At 35.0% G+C, this 17,984-nt stretch overlaps 1 protein-coding gene across 2 annotated transcripts in view; it reads left to right on the forward strand.

The window, feature by feature from the left end:
* The window catches only part of CNST (consortin, connexin sorting protein), a 115,038-nt gene that overhangs the window by 23,740 nt on the left and 73,314 nt on the right, over positions 1-17,984 (forward strand). For both annotated transcript variants that reach the window (XM_059997107.2, XM_059997098.2), the window contains exon 2: positions 15,928-16,353. In XM_059997107.2, coding sequence (XP_059853090.1) covers positions 15,978-16,353 — 376 coding nt within the window. In that variant the 5' untranslated portion in view covers positions 15,928-15,977. The remainder of the gene's footprint in view (positions 1-15,927; positions 16,354-17,984) is intronic.

The raw sequence follows: 17,984 nt of genomic DNA on the forward strand, positions 1-17,984 counted from the left end.
CTTTGTCCATCTGGCTTATTTTACTTAACATAATGCTCTCAAGGTTCATCCACGTTTTTGCAAATGGCAGAATTTCATTCTTTTTAAAAATGGTTGAATAATATTTCATTGTGTGTGTCTGTGTGTGTACACACATTTTCTTTATCTGTTCATCTGTTGATGAGCACTTAGGTTGTTTCCAAGCCTTGACTAATGTAAATAATGCTGCAGTGAACATGGGGTTGCGGTTATCTTCTGATGGTCATGATTTTGTTTTCTTTGGATAAATACCTGGAAGTGGGATTGCTGGATCACATGGTAACTCTATTTTTTATTTTTTAGCAACCTCCTTACTGTTTTCCATAGTGACTGTACCAATTTACATTCCCACCAACAGTGCACAGGGTTCACTTATCTCCATATCCTCACCAACACGTTATTTCTTATCTTTTTGCTAATAGCCATTCTGACAGGTGTGAGGTGGTATCTCGTGATTTTGATTTGCATTTCTCTGATGATTAGTGATATTGAGCATCTTTTCACGTTCCTCTTGGCCATCTGTATGTCTTTAGAAAAAATGTCTATCCAGATCCTTTGCTCATTTTTAAATTGGATTATTTTGCTATTAAGTTGTGTGAATTCTTTATGTATTTTGGAAATTAACCTCTCATCAGAGATATGTGATTTGCAGATTTTTTTCTCTCATTCAGTAGGTTGCCTTTCATTTTGTTGGTTGTTTCCTTTGCTGTGTAGAAGCTTTTAAGTTTGATGTAGTCCCAGTTGTCTGAAAAATCATTACCATGACTGATGTCAGGGAGCTTATTGCCTATGTTTTCTTGTAGGAATTTTATGGTTTCAGGTCTTACATTCAAGAGTTAATCCATTTTGAGTTAACTTTTGTGTATGATGTAAGATAGTGGTCTAATTTTTTTCTTTTGCATGTGGCTGTCCAGTTTTCCCAAAACCATTAATTGAAGAGACTGTCCTTTCCCCATTGTGTATTCTTGGCTACTTTGTCATAAATAAATGTGCGCATGGGTTTATTTCTGGGTTCTCTATTTTGTTCTATAGATTTCTGTGTCTGTGTTTATGCTAATACCATACTACTTTGATTACTGTAGCTTTCTAATATAGTTTGAAATCAGGGAACATGGTGCCTCCAGCTTTGTTGTTCTTTCTCAAGATTGCTTTGGCTATTTGGAGTCTTTTGTGGTTCCATACAAATTGTAGAATTGTTTTTTCTATTTCTGGAAAAATGACATTGGAATTTTGATAAGGATTGCATTGAATCTATAGACAGCCTTGAGTAGTATGGCCATTTTAACAATATTAATTATTCCAGTCCATGAGCACAGAATGTCTTTATTTGTGTCTTCTTCAATTTCTTTCCTCTGTGTCTTACAATTTTCAGTGAATAGGTCTTTCACCTCCTTGGTTAAATTTATTTTGGGGCGTTTTATTCTTTTTGATGCCGTTGTAAATGGGATTTTCTTAATTTCTCTTTCTGATAGTTCATGATTTGTGTATAGAAACAGATTTTTGCCTATTAATGTTGTATCCTGCAACTGTATTCATTTATTAATTCTAACAATTTTTGTGGTGGAGTCTTAAGGATTTTCTGCATATGGTATCATGTATAATCTGCAAAGAGTGTCAGTTTTATTTCTTCCTTTCCAAGTTGGATGCCTTTTATTTTTTTTCTTGCTCTGGATAGGAATTCCAATACTATGCTCAATGAAAGTGGGGAGAGTGGGCATCCTTGTTTTGTTCCTGGTCTTCGAAGGAAAGCTTTCAGCTTTTCATTGAGTATGATGTTAGCTGTGGCCTTGTCATATACAGTCTTTATTATGTTGAGGTATGTTCCCTTCATACCCACTTTGTGGAGAGTTTTTATCATAAAATGATGTTGAATTTTGTCAAATGCATCTTCAGCATCCATTGAGATGGTCATATGATTTTTAGTCTTCATTTTGTTAATGTGGTGTATCACGTAATTGATTTGTGGATGTTGAACCATCCTTGCATTCCTGGGATAAGTCCCACTTGATTATGCATGGTGTGAGATCCTCTTAACGTAAGGTCGAGTCCAATTTGCTAATATTTAGTTGAGTACTTTTCATCTATGTTCGTCAGGGATATTGGCCTGTGATTTACTTTTCTTGTGTTATCCTTGTCTGGTTTTGGTATCAGGGTAATGCTGGCCTCATAAAATGACTTTGGAACTGTTCCCTCCCCTTGTATTTTTTAGAAGAATTTGAGAAGGATTGGTAATGATTCTTTGAATGTTAGGTAGAATTCACTAGTAAAGCTGTCTGCTTTTGGACTTCTGTTTGTTGGGAGGTTTTAAGTTACTGATCAGTAAATCTTATTAGTAATTGATTTTCAGTTTTTCCTGATTTGGTCTTGGAAAGTTGTATGTTTCTAGGAATGTATCCATTTCTTCTAGGTTGTCCAGTTTGTTGGTTTACAGCTGTTTGTAGTAGTCTCTTAGGATTCTTTGTATTTTTGTGGTGTCAGTCATAATGTTTCCTGTTTCATTTCTGATTTTATTTGAGTCCTCTTTTTTTGTTGGTGAGGCAAGCTAAAGGTTTCTCAGTTTAGTTTATCTTTTCAAAGAACCAGCTCTTGGTTTCATTGATCTTTCCTATTATTTTTCTAGTCTCTATTTCATTTATTTCTGCTCTGATCTTTGTTATTTCCTTTCTTCTACTAATTTTGGGCTTCATTTGTCCTTTTTTCCCCTTCAGATGTAAAGTTAGTTTATTTGTTTGACATGTTTCCAGTTTCTTGAGGTGGCATTTATCATTATGAACTTCCCTCTTAGAACTGCTTTTGCTGTGTCTTATAAGTTTTGATATGTTGTATTTCCATTTCTGTTTGTCTCAAGGTATTTTTGAATTTCACTCTTGGTTTCTTTGTAGATCCATTGGTTTTTCAGTAGCATGTTGTTTCCTCTCCACATATTTGTGAATTTTCTTCTTGTAATTGATTTCTAGTTTCATACCACCGTAGTTGGAAAAGGTGTTTGAGATGATTTCAGCCTTTTTTAATTTGTTAAGACAAATTAATTTAATTTAATTTGTTTTTTAATTTGTGGCCTACCATATGATCTGTCCTGGAGAATGTTCCATGTGTACTCAAGAAGAATGTGTGTCTGTTACTTTTGTTTTTTTTTTAATTAATTAATTGATTAATTTTTGGCTGTATTGGGTCTTTGTTGCTGCACGTGGGCTTTATCTAGTTGCAGTGAGCAGGGGCTGCTCTTTGTTGCAGTGCACAGGCTTCTCATTGCCGTGGCTTCTCTTGTTGCGGAGCATGGGCTCTAGGTGCATGGGCTCAGTAGTTGTGGTGCATGGGCTTAGTTGCTCCACTGCATGTGGGATCTTCCCGGTCCAGGGTTCAAACCCGTGTCCCTTGCATTGGCAGGAGAATTCTTAGCCACTGAGCCACCAGGGAAGCCCTGTCTGTTGCTTTTGGATGAAATGTTCTTTATATATCTGTTAAGTCTATCTGACCTAACATCTTACTTAAAGATGATGTTTTTGGATGATCTATCCATTGATGTAATTGGGTTATTAAATTTCTCTACTGTTATTATTGTATTGCTATATATTTCTCCTTTTAGGTCTGTTGGTATTTGCTTTAAATGTTTAGGTGCTCCTATGCTGGATGCATAAACATTTACAAATTCCTTATATTCTTGTTGTATTGCTCCTTTATCAATGTATAATGCCCTTCTTTTATTACAGTCTTTGTTTTAAAGTCTAGTTTGTCTGATGTAAGTATAGCTATCTCAACTTTCTTTTGGTTTCCATTTGCAGTGAATATTTTTTCCTATTCTTTCATTTTCAGTTTGTTTAGGACCTATGTCTGAAGTGAGTCTCTTGTAGACAGCATATAGATGAGTTTTGCTTTTTTTATCCACTCAGCCATTCTCTGTCTTTTGATTGGAGAATTTATTCTATTCACATTTAAAGTAGTTATTGATAGGTATGTATTTACTGCCAGTTTGTTCATTGTGTTTTGACTGTTTTGTAGTTCCTCTGATTTTTTTCTTCTTCTCTTGCTTTCTCCCTTTGTGGTTTGATGGCTTTCTTTAGTGGATGTGCTTAGATTCCTTTCTCATTATCTTTTGTGTATCTATTATAGGTTTTTGCTTGGTGGTTATCATGTGGCTTCCATATAACAGCTTCTACTTACGATAGTCTATTTTAAGTTGCCAACAACTTAAGTTTGAACACATTCTAAAACTCTCTGTTTGTACTCCCCTCCATGTTTTTTATGTTTTTCATGTCACATTTTTCAACTTTTTTCTTGTTATTAGACACCATTTTGCATGAGTTCAAAAGTTATACTCGTTTCTTCATTCTAAAATCTTTTAGAAATTAATAAATTTACCCTTGAGTTCCAGTTCTAGAGTAATTTCAGTTATTGTATTTTTTAGATCTAGAATACTCATTTGGATTTTTAAAAATTCAAATATAGTGATTTGATTAAAAAGCAAAATAAACTATTTGCTTTTGTCGCTATATTGTCAATTCTTTTGAAATTTTCTCACCTATTCATTTAAGTCCTTGAACATTTTAATAATAGTTGTTTTAAAGTTTCTTTAAGTTAACTCCAGTATATGAATTTCTTGTGAACCTGCTTCTGTTCACTGCATTTCCTCCCAGTTTTTTTTTGTCACGTTTTGATCTCTTGTATGCCTGGTTATTTTGGATTATATTACAGGCTTTATAGATGAAAATTTGTGGAGGTAATTTGAGCCTTTGTTGGATTTCTTCTTCCAGAGGAGATTTATTCATGTTGCTGGCAGGCAACCAAGTTAGGGCAGATCATCTTACTTCAACCAGAAATGAAGATCATTCTACTGGGCTTTAGTCCCTGTGAAGGCTGGTCTATTTCAGACTCACTGTTTCTTCTGGGGAGTAGCCGTTTTTGGTCCCACTTGAAAGCCTAAGGCTCCCTTCTTATTGGCAAGTCCTAAACCCCATTGTTTGTGCCAGCTCTGTAAGTCTGCTAAAGGCTCTGCTCAGCTTTTTTGGCTTCCAAATTGAAGCTCTCTGCCAGCTTCTCTAACTGCTATCAACAGGAGGGTTTGTCTGAAACGAGCTAGTCTGCACTTCCCAGAAGTAGAACTCATTCATCTTTTCTTTTCAAAAAATTTTTATTTTTATTTTATTTTGGCTCGTGGGGTCTTAGTTGCGGCATGCAGGATCTTTGTTGTGGCATTCAGGATGTTTAGTTGCGGCATGCAGGCTCTTAGTTGCAGCATGTGGGTTTCTTAGTCGTGGCATGCAGGCATCTTAGTTGCAGCATGCAGGCTTCTTAGTTGCGGCATGCAGACTCTTAGTTGCGGCATGCAGACTCTTAGTTGTGGCATTCAGGCTTCTTAGTCGTGGCACGCAGACTTCTTAGTTGCAGCATGAGAACTCTTAGTTGTAGCATGCATGCGGGATCTAGTTCCCCAACCAGCGTTCAAACCTGGGTCCCCTGCATTGGGAGCACAGAGTCTTACCCACTTGACCGTGAGGGAAGTCCCTTTCATCTTTTCTTAATATGTTTTTGCACATGTTCAGAAATGAGTGTGTGTGTGTGTGTGTGTGTGTGTGTGTGTGTATATGTGTATATATATATATATATCCAGTATACATTCATATAGGTTATGAACAAATATGCATATAGTGGGTATGTGTGCAATTTCTTTGCTCATTAGGGGTATACTATCAAAGTATGAAGACTCTGGTACTTTATTCCCTTTAGCTGTGATGTTGGTTCAGTAAATACTTGTGATCGGCCTAGTAGAAATTATTCTGTGTGTACAAGGGAACATGTCAAATTCTTAATGATGGTCTCTAATGGGGATATGATATAGATTAATGTGTAATCCTAAAGAAATGAGTTCATCACATTTAGAAATTACATTAAGTAAATAGTCTTATTGGTGAGTTTTATTTTATTTTGCCTCAACCTATTTTCTAAACTCTATAATCTGAAAAACATTTCAAGACACTAGAAATTTTTCATGTTGCTGTCTCCTTAGGGCTAGCAATTTGGTGTTTACAAAATATACATGAATATAGTTGATTTTTAAAATTAATGTAAAAATGATTATAGTGGTCAAGGGTATAGGCTGTGGAGTCAGGTTCTTTGAGTTTGAATCCTGACTTTGTCATGTACTAGCTCTGTGACCTTGGCCTGTTTATTGAATCTTTTTGTTGCTGTTTCCTTCTCTATAATATGGATGTAATTATAGAACTACTTTGTAGGACCTGTGTGAACATTAAATTTTATATATTAAATTTATAAATTTAAATTATTTTAAATTCATAAATTCACATATATATTATATATGACTGAAATACTGCCTGATAGTTAGTAAATATTCAATAACTGTTGACTACTGTTAATAATTAGCATTTTATTCAGATAATGCTATTTGGTCAGGCCTCTTAAGGGAAGGTTCTAATGAACAGTTTGCTCTTGCCACTATATTAGCAAGAATTATCATTTTAAAGCAAAGTATATAGATTCTTTTGTATATTTAATAATTAAAGTGTAGATAGATTGCCTTATGTTACTAGTTGTATAGCAAAGTGCTCAAAGTTTAAAAATTATTAAGACAGTTTCCATGAAGATATATAGTATATATGTAATAGTAAACATAGTTTTTGTTTTAAAAGTATTCTAAAAGTTATGGTCTGAACTAAAAAGTATTTTCAAGTTCTTAGATTCTGTTGGTTGTGGCTTCAAAGTATGGTTGCAATCAGTTTTACAACAAAGAAGTATTTAAAACCAAAAAAACATAGCTTATGCATGACCCTAGTGAAATGACTCCTTCCCCTAAACTGTGGTTCTCTCAATGCATGTGGTATTAACTCTGTGGAACTAACTGAAAAAAATGCTTGTGTTGCTACTGTAATTTCATATGCTGTGATTTGCCCACTCTTTATCTTAAAGTGAGAGAAGTTGTTAATTTCTAGGAGCATTTGAATCATAAAGTCAGTCACCCTGAAGTAGGCAAAATTTATAATTAATGATTGTTAAATAAAAAAATTGTTAGAAATTATTGTTTAAAATACATGTGTCTGGATGCCTGAAGATGTCCTTGCATTCACACTATTTTAGAGATTTACTTTTCTGTTTTTTCTTTAAGTAAAATTTATATATGTCTGTATATAAGAGAGAGGAAAGAGAGGAGAGAGATGACTCTATTTATCTTTGCACTGCTTGGATATACCCCCACTGAGGCTTTTGACATGTCATTTCCATTTATGTAATGGATTTTGAACTTAAAGTCTTTGTTGATGTGTAAGCTATCTTGAACTGAGTCCCATTATGAAAGGGAGGATTGAAGAAAATGAAACAAATTATGCTTCCTTTTACTCAACTTACCTGCCCCAAGGTTGTTTTGGGTTTATGAGTCACATGGTTTGTGAGTTCCTTTATATTTTAAGAGTACTTTCTCTGCATAAGTAAAATCCATGTTTGTTGTATTCTCCCTTAGAATCATTACCTTCACATTTTACAGTAATTGATTATTTTTCTTGTTTTTCTTTTTTGTATTCTTGTAGTTGTGTTGTATACTTTGTTGCATTTTTATGATTTAACAAATTTTTTAAATTGAAGTATAGTTGATTTACAATGTTGTGTTAATTTCTGCTATATAGCAAAGTGACTCAGTTATACACATATATACATTCTTTTTTATATTCTATTTTATTTTTATACAATTTTTTCATTTAACAATCATTAATTATAAATTTTGTCTACTGACTTTATGACTCAAATGCTCCTAGAAATTAACAACTTATGTATCACTTGAAGATAAAGGGTGGGCAAATCACAGCATACGAAATTATAGTAGCAACACAAGCATTTTTTTCAGTTAGTTACACAGAGTTACTATTATATTCTTTTTATATTCTTTTCCATTATGGTTTATCTCAGGATATTGAATATAGTTCCCTGTAGTATATAGTAGTATAGTTCCCTATACAGTAGGACCTTGTTGTTTATCCATTATATATGTAATAGTTTGCATCTATATACTTTGTTATATTTTTATCCTCCTCCTTAAGACATTTTCTATGACCGTATTTTTTAATTAAGAGTAAATCCCTTATTGTGAAATTGTGTTTTTTATTCTTACTAAAGAAATACTAAAACAATCTGGCTTACTTTTGTACATAGTATTATATAGAAATTAAACTATTTAGAAAGATTTCTATAAGGCCATTTTACTAGTTATAATTACCATTCAACATTTCTGAAGTACCAGGAATAATTTGAATATGGCAAAGTACCTAAAGAGGGGGACGACATGATCCAGAAAATAAGATATCAACAAGTACTTACAAATTAATTTTTTAAACTTTTAGTATCTATTTCTTTCATTAGGTGTTTACCTTATTTAATTATAGTAATAATAACGTCTATACCCGGGAAATGTCAACAGCCTAACTAGTATTAGCAAGAAAGAATCCTGAATAGAGTGATTCACTATGAGCCAGGACTTTGGCTACAGTGGCACTATCAAAGCAGTATAATGGAGAGCAACATTGTCTAATAGAAATAGAATGTGAGCCATATATAGAATTTTGTTTTCTAGTAACCACATTAAAAAAGGGTTTTAAAAGGTGAGATTAATTTTAATAATAGGGTTTGTTTAACCCGTTAGATCAAAATATTATTTTAACTTGTAATCAATATTTAAAATTATTAAAGGCCTATTATTTTTATATTCTTTCTATTCCTAATAAGTCTTTGAAATATGGTGTTTATTTTGCAAATATAGCACATCTCAATTTGGACACATTTTTTGTTGGAAATGCTTGATCTATATTTAAATTTCCTAAAATTTAGGTGAAAAAGCAGGTTCACATACCCAATTTGTTTCAAACATGCATAAGTTTTTTCAATAACTGAATCAATATGTTTTAGAATTTAAATTAATTAAAATTAAATAAAAGTAAAAATTCAGTTCCCCAGTCTCACTGTTCATATTTCAAGTACTCAGGAGCCATATGTGGTTAGTGGCTACCATATTGGTTAGCATAGATATAGAATATAGCTGACAACCAAAGATATCAACTAAGGGACCCTGAATCAAGCATAGTATTTTAGCTAAATTTTAATGTGAGGTCAGTGATATAAATTAGCAAAAATTATTTTATTGAGATTTGGGGGATAATATGTTAAGTGAAGTTTATGTCCGAGTTTCATATGATCTGCATCATTTTCAGAAAAAAATTTGGAGATAATTACAAACTTCTCTAGTGCTCAGTTGGTGGTCCTTAGGATGAGACTGTTAATTCCTAGAAACTGCCTTATTGCTGTGGTCAATGCTCATTAGTGAGGTATGAAATCTACCTAGTAGACCTTGATCAGCATTTAAAGAAAATAAGAAATAGTATTGAATAGAATGGAGAATGTATCAGAGTGCTTCATGTGTGTTTAGTTTTGAGAAATCTTTGTTTCAGTTATGTATACGTATTTTGTATGTACATGATTTCAATGAAAAATGAATTGTTTATTTTGGGCTGCAAAATTTTTGAGAATCATTCTTCTGGGGCATGCTTTTTATTGCTGGTATACTGAATATTGCCTACAGGTACCTATGTCTAAACAAAGCATTCATCACAGAAAACTATAGATTTAGCAATGAGATATAAGTAGTATTGGAACGTGTCAAGTGAGTAAGATGACGAAATGTAAAGTGATATGTAGTTACCATCATAAACACAACATATGAGTGTGGTGACTTTCTTCCTCAATTCTGAGTTAACTGTGAGTAGCCAGATTTGAATTTAGGGTTAATAGAATACGTTATTTGGTAACTTCTTCTAAATTTTGGGTTGACTATAAGTCATCAAATTTAAACTTGGGGTTGCATCTTAATTCTTAAGAAGAATTTTGGCTTCTTTCGAAGGTAAAAGTATAGTATTTAGGCCTAATTTACTTGGATTACAGAAAAATGGCACTCAATCTTCTTAAAGCATTTTAATAAAATAATTGAGTAATATTATATATTTAACCATTCCTATAAATTAATTTTTTAATTTCAGTAGCACCTGATGTTTAATCTCACCAGATAATGCATTAAGATGTATCAAAAATGAAGTCAGATCATACCTGGGAGTGAGATTATTTTTTTGACAAAATGTAGATTTCTCTTTGTTAGTCTGTTACTTTATTATATTTAAATGTTCTTCCTCAAAGTTTTGTTTTTCAACTTTTGTATGAGCCTTACTTAATAGTTTGCTTGAGATTCTTCAGCTTGAATAGTTTGCTTGAAATTCTTCAGTGTACTAAGTCAACATGTCAAATAACTTTTATACAATGTACATATTTGGTATGCTATTTTGCCACAAGAGGCTGGAAACTTGGGCAGCACTTACTATCATGCTTTTGAAAGGCAAAATATGCCCGAGTCAGTGTTGTGCAATGATTGTACTGTGTCGCTCTTCTTTTTCATTCTTTTTTTAAAAAATTTATTTATTTTATTTTTTGGCTGTGTTGGGTCTTCATTGCTGCGTGTGGGCTTTCTCTAGTGGCAGCGAGCAGGGGCTACTCTTCCTTGAGGTGTGCAGGCTTCTCATCACGGTGGCTTCTCTTGTTGTGGAGCACGGGCTCTAGGCGTGCAGGCTTCAGTAGTTGTGGCACGTGAGTCCAGTAGTTGTGGCTCACGGGCTCTAGAGCGCAGGCTCAATAGTTGTGTCACACAGGCTTAGTTGCTCCTCGGCATGTGGGATCTTCCCAGACCAGGGCTCGAACCTGTGTCCCCTGCATTGGCAGGCGGATTCTTAACCGCTGCGGCACCAGGGAAGCCCTCGCTGTTTCTTTTTGTGAGAATTGGTACAGCCATAGGGACTCATAGAATAGACGTACAGCTTAGATATAGCAAATAACTTAGAATGCCTTTTCTACTGTACTTCTAACCTCCAGGTCCCATATAATGTTAGGGCATATTTAAAAATACTATGTATCAACTAGGGCTTCTTTCTCCCTATGATTTTTCTCTTGCCTAGGTGCTTTCATATAGCGAGATACAGGTGTACATGAAGATGAACCTTTTTAAATGCTGTTGTTATAGCATTGAAGGAAGGAAAGAGGAAGAAGACAAAAATAGTATTTGCTTATAACTGTTTCCAAAAATAGTATTTCCTTATAACTGTTTCCAAAAGCAGTAGACCTGTACTAATTTGAAATCCCATTAAGAATATTATCCTACTGCTTAAGTTAAAGTGTTCCAATTGAAATGTGTTAGGAATGCAGATAGAAGCCAAATATTGTATAATAGGTTCCTTTACCTCTCAGAGTAGGGGCAGAGGAGTGTATAGAAATCCATGTGCCTTTCTCCTTTGAAGACAGAAACTGTAGAAAATAAGCCCTCCACTCCTTCATATATATACTAAGTATAAGGCCCAGAGCTAGACATTGTGAAGAATAAAAATTATCTGTGGCTGGAGTTATGGGTATTCAAATGGCTTAAATCTGGTAGGACACATATGCAAATATATACAGTGCAGAGAGTTGTATTTGGGAGGGACTCTATGCGTGGTACAGAGTGCCATAGAGGAATGCATCATGTCTTTTGGAATGGAGAAGTCAGGGAAGACAAACTGGAGTGACTTTTGAGTCAAGCCATGAAGAATTGGTCAGTGTCTATTAAGAACAAATACAGATTCACACCTATAAGTATTAGTATTAGAAAGTAGTTTACAAAGTAGCCTTTTGAGAATTAAACTAATTACGTCGTCACAAAATAATAGGAGGCAAAATGTCTTGAGGCCCAAAGAAAGGAAGACCTGCTTTACTGGTAATAGATATTTAACATAAATAGTATATTAGTATGTCTTTTTTAAAAAATAGTTCTCAACAGAAGAAGGTGGATTATTTTAAGAAATTGTATATTGTTTGGATCTAGCAATTCCCAGGGATAGAGAGAACTTCCAGGAACTTGAACTTCATGTTTATTAGAGATGTGTCCTGTGTTGTAGGGTAGAGATTCTTCACTGAGGTATACCACAGCTGGAGTGAAATATTCTTTAAGTTATTGATACTTTTACCCCATTGTCCATAAAGCATAATTGTTGAGAGTATGGCCTCAAGATCACAACTGATCCATGTTCTATTTCTGAACTTACTAGCTGACCCTTGATGAGATATGAGACTTGGTTTCTTCATTAGTATAATAGGACTAAAAATTACCCATCTGCTAGAGTAATTGTGAGAATTGAATAAGAGTATCGGTCTGAAGAGTTTAACTGGTACATGACACTCATTAAAGTTGCGAAGTGTGATCTGTAATTTTATACTCACCAAGGAGGCTTAATCACTAATTTTTTTTTCTTAAATATTTATTTATTTATTTGGCTGGGCCGGGTCGTAGTTACAACACATGGGATCTTCGTTGCGGCCTGTTTAGTTGTGGCATGAGGGCTTCTTCATTGCAGCATTCGGACTCTTAGTTGCAGCATGCGTGTGAGATCTGGTTCCCCGACCAGGGATGGAACCCGGGCCCCCTGCATTGGGAGCACGGAGTCTTACCCACTGGACCACCAGGGAAATCCCTTAATCACTAATTTCTAGACATCCTCATCATCTGAAATGGTGCACAGAACATATCATTAAATATTCCAGGAACTTGCTGAGATATCCCTATCATAAATTAATACTTCAGCATTCTCAAATGATGCTGGTTAACATTAGTCTATCATCAGGAACCTAATTATTTCCAGGAGGTCTAGAAAAGCTCTGTTTCTGAACCTTCAGTAAGGCTACAGAGCTGCTTGAATAAACCTACTGGTGTTCAAGGCCAATCTGTAAGATTTCTTGGGCAATAATAATGGCTAACTTTTCTTGAGCATTTACTGTGGGCCAAGTACTCTGCTAACTGCTTTACCTGCCATATTGTCTAAGCCTCACAAATGACTCTTCGAGGTAAGCATTACAGTTCTCTATTTTCACAAAGAGAAAATTAAAGCTTGGAGATGCTAGGTAACTTGCCTAAGGTCACCACACAGTTTGTTAAATGGCAGAGCCAGAAGTTGACCCTTGGTCTGCCTGTGTTCTTGACTATTATGCTGAACTGCACAGGATTCAAATCAGGAAGACCTGGTTTCAGATCCAGTTCCACTTCTTTCCAAGAATATGATTTTAAACAAGTTATTTTTGCCTCTCCAAGCCTCAGAGTCTTCATCTAAAACACAGTATGAGCACCTCCCATGTAGGCTTGTTTGGAGAATTAGAAATAAGGTGTGTGAAGTGCCTGGCATGGCTTCTAATACATGACAGAGACTCAACAAGAGGCGACTCTTATTGTTTGGGGCTCTGTGGATTGCTTTCTTCCTTCCCCCTTGGCATGAGATCTCTGTGTCTCTTTCAGATAAAAGTAAAACCTTTATATTTTCAACTGCAAATACATGCTAGAAAATAATTTGGTTATTTAATCAGAAAACAACCGAGGCTGTTGCCAGTTTTAAGGACTGACATTTTTCCTACATAGCCACATAAAATTTTCACTGTTTTTATTGTGATAAAAAATATGTGACAGAAAATATGCCATTTTAACCATTTTTAAGTATACAATTCAGTGGCATTGATTACATTGACACTGTTGTGTAACCGTCACCCCTGTCTCTTTCCAGATCTTTTCCATCACCCTAAGCAAAATCTCCGTAACCATTAAGCTGTAACTCCCTCCCCTGCCCTCAGCCCCTCTAATCTAGTTTCTATTTCTATGAATTTGGCTATTATAAAATTACACATAAGTAGAATCATACAGTATTTATCCGTTTGTGTCTGGCTTAATGTTTTCAAGGGTCATCCATGTTGTGGCATGTATCAGAACTTCATTCCTTTTTATGGCAGAATAATATTCCATTGTGTGAATATATCACATTTTGCTTCTCTCTTCATCCGTCAGTGAACATTTGGGGTGTTTCCACCATATTAGCCACATGCACTTTTAAAGTCTCATTTGAATTTGGATTCTCTCATGAGAGAGATCTTGAAGACACTTTATTAAAATAATAATTACTGGGACTTCCCTGGTGGCACAGTGGTTAAGAATCCTCCTGCCAATGCAGGGGACACGGGTTCGAGCCCTGGTCTGGGAAGATCTCACATGCCATGGAGCAACTAAGCCCGTGTGCCACAACTACTGAGCCAGCACTCTAGAGCCCATGAGACACACCTACTGAGCCTGTGTGCCACAACTACTGAAGCCCGTGCGCCTAGAGCCCGTGCTCCGCAACAAGAGAGGCCACCACAATGAGAAGCCTGCGCACCGCAATGAAGAGTAGCCCCTGCTCGCCGCAACTAGAGAAAGCCTGCGCGCAGCAACGAAGACCCAATGCAGCCAAAAATAAATAAATAAATTTATAAAAATAATAATAATTACTTTTCAATTAAAAATTATACTCTAGTTAGAATTCATTTAGGTCTAAACTAAGTTATTCTAGTCAAGTTAAATCATTTTACTTTTCATATTACATACTTCTTAGTGGAGCTATGTAGTATATATTTTAAGGAAAATGATACCAGCCAGATTTAGATATTTTTATATTTGACAAGCAGTACTTTTATGCCTGAATCAAATAAAATATTCCACTTGCAAAATAGTTGAAATCATGTGATACAATCAGTGTAGAGCTCATGTTTTGTTTTATACTTTGTTTTCCTGTTTTTAAAAAAATTTTACGGGCTTCCCTGGTGGCGCAGTGGTTGAGAGTCCGCCTGCCGATGCAGGGGACACAGGTTCGTGCCCCGGTCCGGGAAGATCCCACATGCCGCGGAGTGGCTGCGCCCGTGAGCCATGGACGCTGAGCCTGCGCGTCCGGAGCCTGTGCTCCACAACGGGAGAGGCCACAACAGTGAGAGGCCCGCGTACCGCAAAAAAAAAAAAAAAAAAATTTTACTTTACTTAAATATATATTTATTTATATATATTTACTGACTTTCTAAAGAGCAAATAAACATTTCTTTTTATTAGTTTGAAGAATTTACAAAATTCTTTATCACTGAGTTTTTCTCAAAATTGCTGAAATATTATATTTCATTCAAATCCAAAGTAATACTTGGCAAGCATAAAAATATCTAAATCTGGCTGGCATGATTTTTCTTAAAATGTAATATACTTTTGGATGAGAAGAGGGGGTAAAACATGACTGATACAAGGCTTAAAATCTATTTTGTATATCTTTAAAATGTTAGAAGGATTCTTGGAGTAGACTGAGATTTTTTTCCAAGTCTTAAACTAAATAGCCTAGAGTTAACATGGCCCTCTTTTTTTTTTTTTTTAATTGTATAAAAGGAATCTGTTGACAATCCTAAGGTACTTTTCAGGGCTTATTTTTAGGAAGGATGTAATGAGAATATAGTATAAATATATGCTACCTGAATTTTCCCCCATATACTTTTTAAAAAATTTATTTTAAAACTATGTTTTCATTTTTAAATATTGCTGCTGTTTGGCCGTATAACGACTTACACAAGTAACTTTCACTTGTTTGTTAAGTGTCCAGGGATAACATGAGTGATTGGTTTTAGCAGACAACCTTTAATTTAGCAGATAACCATTAATTTCTTTCTTCAAGGCAGTGGTCCCAACGTGATGCACATTAGAATAATCTAGAGAACTTCAAAAAATATGTCAGGGTTTGGGCTCGATCCCCAGAGATTTAGATTTCAGAGGTCTATGATAGAAATTTGACAAGCTCCATAGGCAATAAACATACAGCCAAGGTTTAGAACCATTGTATTCAAGCAAGAACTAGGTGAGGTGGGGTAGGGTTGTAAGTGGGATAGAAGTAGTAGAAAAGAGCCTTAGTCATTTCTCTCTTTCCTACTTACAGTAGAACAACCCAGGAGAAGAGGAAAATCAAAGATCCCCGAAAATCCAGAGTTTAAAAAATGAATGTTTTTTTCTTTTTGTCATTGTAGACATTGAAGGACTTTAATGAAACTTAAACGGTTCAACAAAAGATGCTCTAATGGATGACAGTGAAACTCCTACATATAATCTGCAGATAGAACCACAAGTTGGATGTCATCCTGGTGATGGCGTGGAAAGTACTGTAACATGCTTGCCCTCTGCATCAGATGAAAATGAAAATCAACTTGATGGTGATGGGCATGAGCTTCTGACCAGCAGTGACAGTGCAATGGGTAAACCTGAAGCGTTTGAGCCGGACAGTCTCAACAATAATGAAAGCTGCACATCAAGCTGTGAGGTGGCTGCAGGTGAGAACTTGGAAAACACTGCTTGTGAAGGCCCCAAAGATGGACAGGCCTTCTTGAGAAAGGACCAAAAAATACCTGGAAAAAGTTCAAGAAGCAAAAAAGGCACTGTTAAGAAGATACCACAAGGTATTTTTAAAAAATTATTTATACTATTGTTTAAGAATAAAGTCTTCCCATCCCATACTGTGTGTATTGTCCTGCTTCTTGCTTTTCTTCTCTTAATATATTCCAGAGCTAGTTCTGTGATAGCACATACAGATACATCTGTGTGGTATGCCATGCATGTGACGTATGTCTCTATAGTGTTCCATTATATGGGTGTACCATAAAGTATTTAACCACTTCTTTATGGCTGTTCCCAGCATTCTGATGTAATAAGTGTGCTGAAATTGACATTCTTTGTACCTGTCTTCTCACTAGGTGCTTTAAATATATATATATATATAGCCTCCTTCCTTTATATATTAGACCATTTTCTACCAATATCAACCTTAAAAGTTTCCTTCTTTCATCACTTTGGCTTTGATTTCTACCCTGTGAGTTTATGGGCTAGTACAATCTTACTCAGCCTCTTTATAGGATCTTTCCATCTCACTTAGTAGGTGAGTGGTAAACATTAACATGTATTAATATACATCATCTAACAATGTTGAATAAGACATCTAGCTTTATATTACTTTGGTTACAAAGTAAATCAGAGTATTTCTCATCTGGCTTGTAAGTTGGCAGTTAAAATTTGGAGCTGTGGACTTTTTTGCCTGAGTCACAGGGCACGCTTGGGAAAAGGCAGCCTCTCGTTATTTTTGATCAAAACCATTTGTCTCTAGAGAGTTCTTGACACCCTAGACTGGGACTCTTTAGTGTAGCACCACTTTACCCACACAAACAGCTGCTCTGGTGAACAAAATGGAGTGTCTCCTCTCTTCTGCTTCTTTGGCTGATTAGAAACATAGCCAGTCTGTCCATATCCTATTTTTTATTTGTATTTGTTTATTTGGAGTAAAATATGAAACTTCCTGGTTTCTACAAATCAATCCTTGTTTATTCAATCGGGCAATTTGATAACTTTTTAATGTAACTCATTAAACTCATTTGGCTTTCCAATTAATGGATCCCTTTTTCTTTGCTTTTCCTTAGTAGACTCAAAGCAAATTAAAAAAATTTTTGACAAGAGAAGTGAAAGCATTTTCTTAAAAGAACTAATTGTAAACAGATGATATACACAGTGCTATCTGTATATAAATTGATTTATTCAGTAACCATAATTCAAGTGCTATTTGACTGTTCCTTTCTAATCTGATCTAGTGATGTTTTTAAGAACTGACACCTAGTTGCATATATATAAGGGTCAATCATAGCTTCAGGATTCATGGCTCCTTTTATTTCTTCTTTCCATGACCTATTCCAGTTACCCTAGGTGTGATTATATAATTTCAAGTTATTTAGTGATTATCAGTGAGCAGATATGTATAAAATTACTGTCCCCTTATGCATTTGAAATATATGACTTATAAAAGTTAGGGACAGCCTTTATACAGATTATTTAAAAAGTTATTTTATATATCTTTAATAAAATGAGTTTAAGAGTGTAAGAAAACTGAATTAGGAGTTGTACAACCTAAGTTCAAATCTTACTTCTGGTCCTGGGTCACTTGGTGAGACTTAACCATTCTGTACTTTAGTTTCCTCATCTGTGTAATGATGATGTTCATCTACATATATCTATAAAACTCCTTTCTGAGCTGTGAATTTCTCAG

Source organism: Delphinus delphis, chromosome 1 (genome assembly GCF_949987515.2).
Source record: "Delphinus delphis chromosome 1, mDelDel1.2, whole genome shotgun sequence".
In the NCBI taxonomy this organism is placed as follows: Eukaryota; Metazoa; Chordata; class Mammalia; order Artiodactyla; family Delphinidae; genus Delphinus; species Delphinus delphis.